At 39.5% G+C, this 13294-nt stretch overlaps 1 protein-coding gene across 1 annotated transcript in view; it reads right to left on the bottom strand.

Annotated features, from left to right (window-relative positions):
• Positions 1–2310: 2310 nt before the first annotated feature.
• The window catches only part of LOC144733741 (receptor-type tyrosine-protein phosphatase beta-like), a 73267-nt gene continuing 62283 nt past the window's right edge, over positions 2311–13294 (bottom strand). The window contains exons 8-13 of the mRNA XM_078615763.1: positions 12477–12749; positions 10714–10980; positions 8648–8917; positions 6579–6848; positions 4521–4790; positions 2311–2726 (exon numbers count right to left, since the gene is read on the bottom strand). Coding sequence (XP_078471889.1) covers positions 2311–2726; positions 4521–4790; positions 6579–6848; positions 8648–8917; positions 10714–10980; positions 12477–12749 — 1766 coding nt within the window. The remainder of the gene's footprint in view (positions 2727–4520; positions 4791–6578; positions 6849–8647; positions 8918–10713; positions 10981–12476; positions 12750–13294) is intronic.

The following is a 13294-nucleotide window of genomic DNA, read 5'->3' as shown; positions in this document are numbered from 1 at the left end:
GTTATTTTAATGAACATTTTACAAATTAAATACATCCTTCAATTACGTCAGAAAATCTTTTCACCCTTCTCAATCCAGTAAACGTTAGCTTTCCACCTCTGCTTTACAATGATGGGAACTCATGGTATACTGGAACGTTTCGTCAAAGTGTATTCCATTGTATACGTGGACCTAATTATGGCTTCATGAACGAATCTTTGCTGATAGCCAGTGGGTCTGCAGAGGACCTTTGTCTTGGCAAAATCAATTTCAAGTGTGCCCACCACCTTAAAAGATGGGTACAAACTGAGCAATCACTGGAAGGACGTTATTAACCAGTTTAACTGGCTAAGATGTTCCTATCCTACCTACCTATATTAGCTAGGTACATTCACTAACACAGCCAACCTTTAGGTGAGATAGTAAATGGCGGTTTGCCACTACAGAGGAACTCGGAAGGCCCCCGCCCAGGTCTGTCTCTCCTACTCGCCCCTTAAATTCCTCTCCATTGACATTAGCTGCCTCTCCCATCTCTGAACCTTTACAAAACAGCCTGCTTCAGCAGATTCCCCCCTCTTGTCTCTGAAGACGATTACTTGTGTTGCGATTAAAACGTCGTGATTTTGATTTTATTATTTTTTTCTATCTACGTGGCTTTACCGAAAGACCCAAAGAATATGAATTCCTGCAGTTACGAAAGCTTTAAGTCAAGATCTACCTAATTATTATTAAGAAATCAATCATACACGCTCCGTATTCAGTGTAAAAATATATCCATGTGAAGTCCCACTGTACGAACTTGTTCAACTTTAATACATCCATGTTTCCATAGATGAAGGTGTGAATTAGTCATTGTTTCAAAGCAGGTCATCAGACGGTGTGCAAGCAAAAATTAAAATTATTCTGCGACCTTATGTGGACTACAGAAAACAAAATCCTGCTACACTCGCGAGCTGATGTGTACTGGGAATTAAAACTGTTCTCTGCTGGCCGTGAGGACCGCCAGGCTTGCGATAGGAGCCCATAATAATGGCGTCCCTAGTAACGGCATCCCTAGTAACGGTGTGCCTAGTAACGGCATCCCTAGTAATGATGTCCTTAGTAACAGTGTACCTAGTAACGGCATCCCTAGTAGCAGTGTGCCTAGTAACGGCATCCCTAGTAACGGTGTCCCTAGTAACAGTGTGCCTAGTAACGGCATCCCTATTAACGGTGTCCCTAGTAACGGCGTCCCTAGCAAAGGCTGGGCAAGAAAGAGAGCATCAGACAGCCTGGTGGAAGGTGCCGGATGGAATGCATTTTTGAATGAGGTTAGAATGAATTATAGGAATTAACTTTTTTAATGAGATGATTGAATTATCGAAAAATGGTTCGGATTTTATACATGTGTAGTGTCATCGCGGGATGTCACTGTGCAGTGCTGGCCCTAGAGAGGCACGGCGTGCAGTGTAACGACATCGCGGACACTACAAGGGTGTGAGTGTAGTACCGGCCCTAGAGAGGCCCGGTGAGAGCTGATTGATAGCGCTAGGTTGCACAACACCTCACGTGCAGTGCCAACCCTACAGGACAGGGTGTGGGAGTGCCGGCTGTAGGAATGAGGTTACTAAAGGTCATGGCATTCTGGTTGACCGGAGAGGATAGTGACCGGTTAAGTCTACAAAGGGGCCCTTAACGGGGGCTAGGGGTGGTCACATGGTCGGGGTCCAGATCCTGCCCGAGGATTCTGGAAGGTGGTCGTGGCCAAGGGCCGAGCCAGCCACGCAAGTTACATTTTTGTTCTAGGATTTTTCCTGTTGCGTGTAGTCACTTTAAGATGTTTCTTGTTCATGTTTTTGTTTGTTGCGATTGCACCCTAGTCAAGAGCCGCATGGCTCACAGGGTTATACCTAATAAATGAAACTGAAACGCCACAGAGAATAGAAGCCGGGTCCCGAGAGGGACCGGGGTTGTTGTTCATCCTGAAGAAACCTTCGTCAACGTTTTACGTTCTCCGAGTCTCCAACACAGGGACCTGGACCCGAGCTGTGGTCCCGGTCCATAGTAGCTCTTTACGGTGTAATTAGTGTAGTTAGACAGGTGGTCACCACCATAGGTTGTTATTCTGTTAAGGGGCAGTTACCCCATGTGTTGCCTCCAATTCTACGTCTGCAACTCAGTTGAACTCACTACACATGTCGATGTTTGATAATCGACATTAAAATGCAGCATACTTTTTTGGATAATTTAAAATAATTACCTGTTGATTTAATCTGTCCTCATTATTAAACTTATAATGTATTAGTTATTTTAATACGGTATGTGCAACATGTCATTTTCAATTCTTGAAAGTTACTGAATGTTGATAATTAAGGATGTATTCAGTTCTTTAATGTCGATAATTGAGGATGTATTCAACGAGTTATTGAACATGTCGATTTTGAGCACTTGTTTACAAAAATCTAAGCGATTACACACAGATGAACGTTGCATATACGTACATGTCCTGGCAGTGACGTAGGCTGATGCTTGGGAGCCATTGCCACTGTGCGCTGTTACAGATGCCTGGTAACTTCTACCAGGAACCAGATCTATAAACACTTTTGTTGTATCGGTAGAGGGCAAATTGTAGCCCTTCACTTTTACGTCGTAAGTTTCACTAAAGTAGACCATGTAGTAGTCAACGTCTACAGTAATATTAGGTGCCCATGAGACATTCATGGATGTAGAGTTGCTGGCGCTGATGGTGACATTGACTTTTGGAGGCACTGCAACAGCAAATACAATATTTACACACGTACACATTCAAGGTCTGTATTAACCATAAACTAAAGTCATTAAAGTAACACCACGTTAGATACAACGGTTACTGTGACATGGACTTCCATTGGACTCGGACATGTTCGCGGTATTCGTGTGCTCTCCTGTTTTCATGAACATGTATTTTACAAACAAACTAAATCCTTCAATTACGTCAGAAAATCTCTTCAGCCTTCCAAATCCGGTAAACTTAAGCTTTCCACCTCTGCTTTACAATAATGGTGACTCATGTTATACTGTAATTATTTATTAACTAGCTTATAGCCCGTCCAAGGACGGGTGGAAATTGCAGTTAATATGAAATATTCAATCGAAACTAATAACCCGCTCGTGATTATTCTTTGGGTCTTTCGGTAAAGTCACTTGAGTTTTCCGAAAGACCCAGGGAATATGAATTCCTGCAGTGACGAAGGCTTTAAGCCACTCATGATTATTAATGAGAGGGTGGGGGCGCGGTCCACGTGAGTGACTTGATCAGCTCATGATTATTAATGAGGGGTGCGGCATGTGGAGTGACGTCACGAGCGTTAAGGACAGACATTCCTGGGTGATTATCCGAGATATTTGTATTGAATTCTAAACATGTTAATAACTATTAAGTAATTAATCAAACACGCTCCTATGATGTTTAAATATAATACAAACTTGTTCAAATCATTATCTTACCTACACGCTGGATATTCCCAATAACTGGAAAAGGCCAGAGCCTCAATAAGTCTCACTTCGAGAGATTATAATCAAACTTAGCATTCCTCCAAAAGAAGGTACTCAATGTTTATATCAGAGTTGAGTTGAGGGGCATTACATGTGGTCTAAAAGTAAGCTTTCACCACCAATATTATGCATAATAAAGGTCATTTTTGGGTTAGATTGCGTAATATAAATGTGTCGTTAACCCACCACCACCGGACAAAGCCACTTAGTAAGGTTTGTCATGTAAACAAAAACATGGCAGTTACTTCTTCAGCACAACAGTGTGTTGGAGATTAAACCCACAACATTTAAAATTTTGCGTTTTGCTGGTGATTGCAACCAGCTTCATCAGGCGATTTGCTGGAATTGTGAAGAAGTCTTCCTGGTTCTGTCTTAAATAGAGGCGTAACGGTGATGTCATCACTGTGAGCCTATCAGGTGCGAAGACCAGGGTGGGGTCAATGTGGTCATATAAATTACAATGAATTATGTTCATGTTAGAATATGCAGCACTGTACCTATTATCGGTTGGGTTCGTCACCGTTTATCAATATACTGTACATTGGAATGATTTTTGTATTTAGTTTAGTTTGTTGTCCTTCCCCCTACCTCTGATTAACACGGTTTGCCATATTAGGTGCTAAGAAGTTCAACACATACCCAGAATATGCATAAACTATACCGATATTAGGAACAGATTCATGTAATCCATTAGCACAGGGTTGGTGATTCTCTGTTTTTAAGCTTGCAGATGTTTTATGCCGGAACATGTTTGCTTATTTAACATATACAACACCGGTTGATTGAATGTGTACCGAATATCAAATGTACAATTAAAAATACGCAACAAACGTAATATTTTCAAATCTTGGAAAATACTGCATATGATGCCCATCATTAAAGACGTATGAATTCCGTTATTTAATGCTGTCAATAGTTGGGGACACATTTAAGAAGTGTTTGAAATTTTGTAGATTTTTTTGCATGTTTTGAACAAATATGAAACATCAAAGCCATTACACGAAGATGAACGCTGCTTATGTACGTACAGGTCCTGGCAGTGAAGTTGGCTGATGGTTGGGAGTAACTGCCACTGTGCGCTGTTACAGATGCCTGGTAACTTCTACCAGGAACCAGATCTGTAAACACTTGTGTTGCAATGTTGGAGGACACAACGGAGCTGTTCACTGCTGTTGGGTTATTGGTTTCATTCAAGTAGACCGTGTAGTTGTCAACGTCTGCAGGAATTGTAGGTGCCCATGAGACATTCATGGCTGTAGAGTTGATGGGGGTGATGGTGACATTGACTGTTGGAGGCACTGCAAAGGCAAAATCAATAATTAGACACGTACACATTTCAAGGGCTGTATTTGCCGTGAACTAACGTCATTAAAGTAACACCACGTCAGATGCAACGGTTACTGTGACATGGACTTCCATTGGACTCGGAAATCTTCGCGGTATTCGAGTGATCTCCTGTTTTCTTGAACATTTATTTTACAAACTAAATCCTTCAATTACGTTAGACAGTCTCTTCAGCCTTACAAATCTAGTAAACTTTAGCTTTCCACCTCTGCTTTACAATAATGGTGACTCATGTTATACTGTAATTCTTTGTTAACTAGCTTATAGCCCGTCCAAGGACGGGTGGAAATTGCAGTTAATATGAAATATTCAATCGAAACTAATGACCCGCTCGTGATTATTCGTTGGGTCTTTCGGTAAAGTCACATGAGTTTTCCGAAAGACCCAAAGAATATGAATTCCTGCAGTGACGAAGGCTTTAAGCCACTCATGATTATTAATGAGAGGGTGGGGGCGGGGTCCACGTGAGTGACGTAATCAGCTCATGATTATTAATAAGGTGTGCGAGATGTGGAGTGACGTCACGAGCGTTAAGGACAGACATTCCTGGGTGATTATCGTATATATTTGTATTGAATTCTAAACATGTTAATAACTATTAAGTAATTAATCAAACACGCTCCTATGATGTGTAAATATAATACAAACTTGTTCAAATCATTATCTTACTTACACGCTGGATAATCCCAATAACTGGAAAAGGCCAGAGCCTCAATGAGTCTCACTTCGAGAGATTATAATCAAACTTAGCATTCCTCCAAAAGGTACTCAATGTTTATATCAGAGTTGTGTTGAGGGGCATTACATGTGGTCTAAAAGTAAGCTTTCACCACCAATATTATGCATAATAAAGGTCATTTTTGGGTTAGATTGCGTAATATAAATGTGTCGTTAACCCACCACCACCGGACAAAGCCACTTAGTAAGGTTTGTCATGTAAACAAAAACATGGCAGTTACTTCTTCAGCACAACAGTGTGTTGGAGATTAAACCCACAACATTTAAAATTTTGCGTTTTGCTGGTGATTGCAACCAGCTTCATCAGGCGATTTGCTGGAATTGTGAAGAAGTCTTCCTGGTTCTGTCTTAAATAGAGGCGTAACGGTGATGTCATCACTGTGAGCCTATCAGGTGCGAAGACCAGGGTGGGGTCAATGTGGTCATATAAATTACAATGAATTATGTTCATGTTAGAATATGCAGCACTGTACCTATTATCGGTTGGGTTCGTCACCGTTTATCAATATACTGTACATTGGAATGATTTTTGTATTTAGTTTAGTTTGTTGTCCTTCCCCCTACCTCTGATTAAAACGGTTTGCCATATAAGGTGCTAAGAAGTTCAACACATACCCAGAATATGCATAAACTATACCGATATTATTAACAGATTCATGTAATCTATAAGCACAGGGTTGGGGATTTTCTGTTTTTAAGCTTGCAGATGTTTTATGACGGAACATGTTTGATAATTTTACATATACAACACCGGTTGATTGAATGTGTACCGAATATCAAATGTACAATTAAAAATACGCAACAAACGTAATATTTTCAAATCTTGGAAAATACTGCATATGATACCCATCATTAAAGACGTATGAATTCCGTTATTTAATGCTGTCAATAATTGGGGACACATTTAAGAAGTGTTTGAAATTTTGTAGATTTTTTAGCATGTTTTGAACAAATATCAAACATCAAAGCCATTACACGAAGATGAACGCTGCTTATGTACGTACAGGTCCTGGCAGTGAAGTTGGCTGATGGTTGGGAGTAACTGCCACTGTGCGCTGTTACAGATGCCTGGTAACTTCTACCAGGAACCAGATCTGTAAACACTTGTGTTGCAATGTTGGAGGACACAACGGAGCTGTTCACTGCTGTTGGGTTATTGGTTTCATTCAAGTAAACCGTGTAGTTGTCAACGTCTGCAGGAATTGTAGGTGCCCATGAGACATTCATGGCTGTAGAGTTGATGGGGATGATGGCGACATTGACTGTTGGAGGAACTGCAACGGCAAATACAATATTTACACACGTACACATTTCAAGAGCTGCATTTGCCATAAACTAAAGTCATTAAAGTAACACCACGTTAGATACAACGGTTACTGTGATATGGATTTCCATTTGACTCGGACATCATCGCGGTATTCGTGTGCTCCGCTGTTTTCATGAATATTCATTTTACAAACAAACTAAATCCTTCAATTACGTCAGAAAATCTCTTCAGCCTTCCAAATCCGGTAAACTTAAGCTTTCCACCTATGCTTTACAATAATGGTGACTCATGTTATACTGTAATTATTTATTAACTAGCTTATAGCCCGTCCAAGGACGGTTGGAAATTGCAGTTAATATGAAATATTCAATCGAAACTAATAACCCGCTCGTGATTATTCTTTGGGTCTTTCGGGAAAGTCACATGAGTTTTCCGAAAGACCCAAAGAATATGAATTCCTGCAGTGACGAAGGCTTTAAGCCACTCATGATTATTAATGAGAGGGTGGGGGCGCGGTCCACGTGAGTGACTTGATCAGCTCATGATTATTAATGAGGGGTGCGGCATGTGGAGTGACGTCACGAGCGTTAAGGACAGACATTCCTGGGTGATTATCCGAGATATTTGTATTGAAGTCTAAACATGTTAATAACTATTAAGTAATTAATCAAACACGCTCCTATGATGTTTAAATATAATACAAACTTGTTCAAATCATTACCTTTCACACTGGATATTCCCAATAACTGGAAAAGGTCAGAGCCTCAATGAGTCTCGCTTCGAGAGATTATAATCAAACTTAGCATTCCTCCAAAAGAAGGGACTCAATGTTAATATCAGAATTGTGTCAAGCCGCATTGCATAAGCAGTCTAAAAGTATGCTTTCACAACCAATATTATGCATAATAAAGGTTATTTTGGGGGTTTGATCGCGTAAATATAAATGTGTCATAAACCCACCACTACCCGACACAGCCAATTAGTAAGGTTTGTCACGTAAACAAAAACATGCCAGTTACTTCTTCATCACAGTGGTGTGTTGGACATTAAACCCACAACATTTACAATTTGGCGTATTACTGGTGATTACAACCAGCTTCATCAGGCGATTTGCCAGAATAGTGAAGAAGTCTTCCTGGTTCTGTCTTAAATAGAGGAGCAAAGGTGATGTCATCACTGTGAGCCTATCAGGTGCGAAGACCAGGGTGGGGTCAATGTGGTCATATAAATTACAATGAATTATGTTCATGTTAGAATATGCAGCACTGTACCTATTATCGGTTGGGTTCGTCACCGTTTATCAATATACTGTACATTGAAATGATTTTTGTATTTAGTTTAGTTTGTTGTCCTTCCCCGTACCTCTGATTAACACGGTTTGCCATATAAGGTGCTAAGAAGTTCAACACATACCCAGAATATGCATAAACTATACCGATATTAGGAACAGATTCATGTAATCCATAAGCACAGGGTTGGTGATTCTCTGTTTTTAAGCTTGCAGATGTTTTATGCCGGAACATGTTTGCTTATTTAACATATACAACACCGGTTGATTGAATGTGTACCGAATATCAAATGTACAATTAAAAATACGCAACAAACGTAATATTTTCAAATCTTGGAAAATACTGCATATGATGCCCATCACTAAAGACGTATGAATTCCGTTATTTAATGCTGTCAATAGTTGGGGACACATTTAAGAAGTGTTTGAAATTTTGTAGATTTTTTAGCATGTTTTGAACAAATATCAAACATCAAAGCCATTACACGAAGATGAACGCTGCATATATATATACGTACAGGTCCTGGCAGTGAAGTTGGCTGATGGTTGGGAGTAACTGCCACTGTGCGCTGTTACAGATGCCTGGTAACTTCTACCAGGAACCAGACCTGTAAACACTTGTGTTGCAATGTTGGAGGACAAATCGGAGCTGTTCACTGCTGTTGCGTTATTGGTTTCATTCAAGTAAACCGTGTAGCTGTCAACGTCTGCAGGAAATGTAGGTGCCCATGAGACATTCATGGCTGTAGAGTTGATGGGGATGATGGCGACATTGACTGTTGGAGGAACTGCAACGGCAAATACAATATTTACACACGTACACATTTCAAGAGCTGCATTTGCCATAAACTAAAGTCATTAAAGTAACACCACGTTAGATACAACGGTTACTGTGATATGGATTTCCATTGGACTCGGACATCCTCGCGGTATTCGTGTGCTCCGCTGTTTTCATGAACATTCATTTTACAAATCAAACTAAATCCTTCAATTACGTCAGACAATCTCTTCAGCCTTCCAAATCCAGTAAACTTAAGCTTTCCACCTCTGCTTTACAATAATGGTGACTCATGTTATACTGTACTTATTTATTAACTAGCTTATAGCCCGTCCAAGGATGGGTGGAAATTGCAGTTAATATGAAATATTCAATCGAAACTAATAACCCGCTCGTGATTATTCTTTGGGTCTTTCGGGAAAGTCACATGAGTTTTCCGAAAGACCCAGGGAATATGAATTCCTGCAGTGACGAAGGCTTTAAGCCACTCATGATTATTAATGAGAGGGTGGGGGCGGGGTCCACGTGAATGACTTGATCAGTTCATGATTATTAAAGAGGGGTGCGGCATGTGGAGTGACGTCACGAGCGTTAAGGACAGACATTCCTGGGTGATTATCCGAGATATTTGTATTGAATTCTAAACATGTTAATAACTATTAAGTAATGAATCAAACACGCTCCTATGATGTTTAAATATAATACAAACTTGTTCAAATCATTATCTTACCTACACGCTGGATATTCCCAATAACTGGAAAAGGCCAGAGCCTCAATAAGTCTCACTTCGAGAGATTATAATCAAACTTAGCATTCCTCCAAAAGAAGGTACTCAATGTTTATATCAGAGTTGAGTTGAGGGGCATTACATGTGGTCTAAAAGTAAGCTTTCACCACCAATATTATGCATAATAAAGGTCATTTTTGGGTTAGATTGCGTAATATAAATGTGTCGTTAACCCACCACCACCGGACAAAGCCACTTAGTAAGGTTTGTCACGTAAACAAAAACATGGCAGTTACTTCTTCAGCACAACAGTGTGTTGGAGATTAAACCCACAACATTTAAAATTTTGCGTTTTGCTGGTGATTGCAACCAGCTTCATCAGGCAATTTGCCGGAATTGTGAAGAAGTATTCCTGGTTCTGTCTTAAATAGAGGAGCAAAGGTGATGTCAACACTGTAAGCCTATCAGGTGCGATGACCTGGGTGGGGTTAATGTGGTCATATAAATTACAATTAATTATGCTAATCTGATAACATGCAGCACTGTACCTATTCTCGGTTGGGTTAGTCATCGTTAATCAATATACTGTACATTGGAATGATTTTTGTATTTAGTTTAGTTTGTTGTCCTTCCTTCCCCCTACCTCTGATTAACACGGTTTGCTATATACGGTGCTAAGAAGTTCAACACATACCCAGAATATGCATAAACTATACCGATATTAGGAACAGATTCATTTAATCCATAAGCACAGGGTTGGGGATTCTCTTTTTATAAGCTTGTAGATGTTTTATGACAGAACATGTTTGATGATTTAACATATACAACACCTGTTGATTGAATGCGTACCGATTATCAAATGTACAATTAAAAGTACGCAACAAACGTAATATTTGTAATTATTGGAAAGTTCTTAATATGATGTCCATCACTAAAGACGCATTAATTCGGTTATCTAATGTTGTCAATAATGGTTGACATTGAATAAGTGTATTAAATGTTGTCGATTTTTGAGCATGTTTTAAACTAATATCAAACATCAAAGTGATTACACGAGGATGAACGCTGCATATACGTACAGGTCCTGGCAGTGAAGTTGGCTGATGGTTGGGAGTAACTGCCACTGTGCGCTGTTACAGATGCGTTGTAACTTCTACCAGGAACCAGATCTGTAAACACTTGTGTTGTATTGGAGGTCAAATTGTAGCTAATCACTGCTGTTGCGTTCTTAGTGTCATACAAGTAGACCGTGTAGTTGTCAACGTCTCCAGCAATAAAAGGTACCCATGACAAATTCATGGATGTAGAGTTGTTGATGATGATGGTGACATTGACTGTTGGAGGCACTGCAATGGCAAAATCAATAATTAGACATGTATCATTTCAAGGGCTGTATTTACCATGAACTAAAGTTATTTAAGTTAACACCACATCAGAAATAACGGTTACTGTGACATGGACTTCCATTGGACTCGGACATCCTCGCGGTATTCGTGTGCTCTCCTGTTTTCATGAACATTTATTTTACAAACTAAATCCTTCAATTACGTTCAAAATTCTCTTCAGCCTTCCAAATCCAGTAAACTTCAGCTTTCCTCCTCTGCTTTACAATAATGGTGACTCATGGTATAATGTAATCATTTATTAATTTGTATAGGATTCTAAACATGTTAATCGCTATTAAGTAATGCATAAAGCACGCTCATATGGTGTATAAATATAATACAAACTTGTTCAAATCATTATATTACTTAATGCTGGATATTCCCAATAACCGGAAAAGCCAGAGCCTCAATGAGTCTCGCTTCCAGAGATAATGATGAAGTTTACCATTCCTCCAAAAGAAGGCACTCAATGTTCATATCAGCCTTGTGTCGAGCGGAATTGCATAAGCAGTCTAAAAGTAAGCTTTCACCATCATTATGCATAATAAAGGTAATGTTTGCGGTTTGATCGCGTAAATATAAATGTGTCATAAACCCACCACTACCCGACACAGCCAATTAGTTAGGTTGGTCACGTAAACAAAAACACGCCAGTTACTTCTTCAGCACAACGGTGTGTTAGAGATTAAACCCACAACATTTACAATTTGGCGTATTGCTGGTGATTACAACCAGCTTCATCAGGCGATTTGCCAGAATTGTGAAGAAGTCTTTCTGGTTCGGTCTTAAATAGAGTAAAGGTGATGTCATCACTGTGAGCCTATCAGATGCAAATACCAGGGTGCGGTTAATGTGGTCATATAAATAACAATTAATTATGTTAATCTGAGAATATGCAGCACTGTACCTATTATCGGTTGGGTTCGTCACAGTTCATAAATATACTGTCGAGCGGAATGATTTTGGATTTAGTTTAGTTTGTTGTCCTTCCCCGTAACTCTGATTAACACGGTTGACTATGTTCGGTGCTAAAAAATTGCAACATACAAACCTATAATATGCATAAAATATACCGATATTCGGAACAGATTCACGTAATCCAAATGCACATTGTTGGGACCTGCCATTCTCGTTTTCTATGCTTGTAGATATTTCATGACCGAACATGTTTGATCATTTAACATATACAACACCTGTAGATTTAATTTGTACCGATTATCAAATGTACAATTAATTCGTTACTTTTTAAAGTACGCAGCAAACTTATTTTTTAACTCCTGAAAATTACTTCATATGTTCTAGATCCCTAAATACATACTAATTAAGTTATTTAATGTTGTCAATAATGGGGGACATTGAGTAAGTGTATTCAATGTTGTCGATTTTTTTTGCATGTTTTGAAAACATATCAAACATCAAACTGATTACACGAAGATGAACGCTGCTTATATACGTACAGGTTCTTTCACGGACGTTGGCTGATGATTGGATGTCAATGCCACTGTGCATTGTTACAGACGCCTGGTAAAGTCTACCAGGAACCAGACCTGTAAACTCTTTTGTTGTAATGGTGGAGGGGAAATTGGAGCTCTGCACTGCTGTTGCGTTCTTAGATTCAGTCAAGTAGACCGTGTATTTGTCAACGTCTACAGCGAGAAGATTCGTTTCCCATGAGACATTCATGGCTGTAGAGTTGATGGGGCTGATGGTGACATTGACTGATGGAATCACTGCAACGGCAAAATCAATATTTAGAGATGTACACATTTCAGGGTATGTATTTGTCATAAACTAAAGTCATTAAAGTAATACCACATCAGATACAACGGTTACTGTGATATGAACTTCCATTGGACTCGGACATCCACACGGTATTCGAGTGCTCTCCTGTTTTCTTGAACATATATTTTACAAACTAAATCCTTCAATTACGTTAGAAAGTCTCTTCAGCCTTACAAATCTAGTAAACTTAAGCTTTCCACCTCTGCTTTACAATAATGGTGACTCATGTTATACTGTAATTCTTTATTAACTAGCTTATAGCCCGTCCAAGGACGGGTGGAAATTGCAGTTAATATGAAATATTCAATCGAAACTAATGACCCGCTCTTGAATATTCTTTGGGTCTTTCGGTAAAGTCACTTGAGTTTTCCGAAAGACCCAGGGAATATGAATTCCTGCAGTGACGAAGGCTTTAAGCCACTCATGATTATTAATGAGAGGGTGGGGGCGCGGTCCACGTGAGTGACTTGATCAGCTCATGATTATTAATGAG

The sequence above is a fragment of the Lampetra planeri genome, chromosome 48 (genome assembly GCF_965212315.1).
Source record: "Lampetra planeri chromosome 48, kcLamPlan1.2.h2, whole genome shotgun sequence".
Classification (NCBI taxonomy): Eukaryota; Metazoa; Chordata; class Hyperoartia; order Petromyzontiformes; family Petromyzontidae; genus Lampetra; species Lampetra planeri.
Note: the sequence above shows the minus strand (reverse complement) of the source record. Positions and strands in the feature narration are given on the sequence as shown.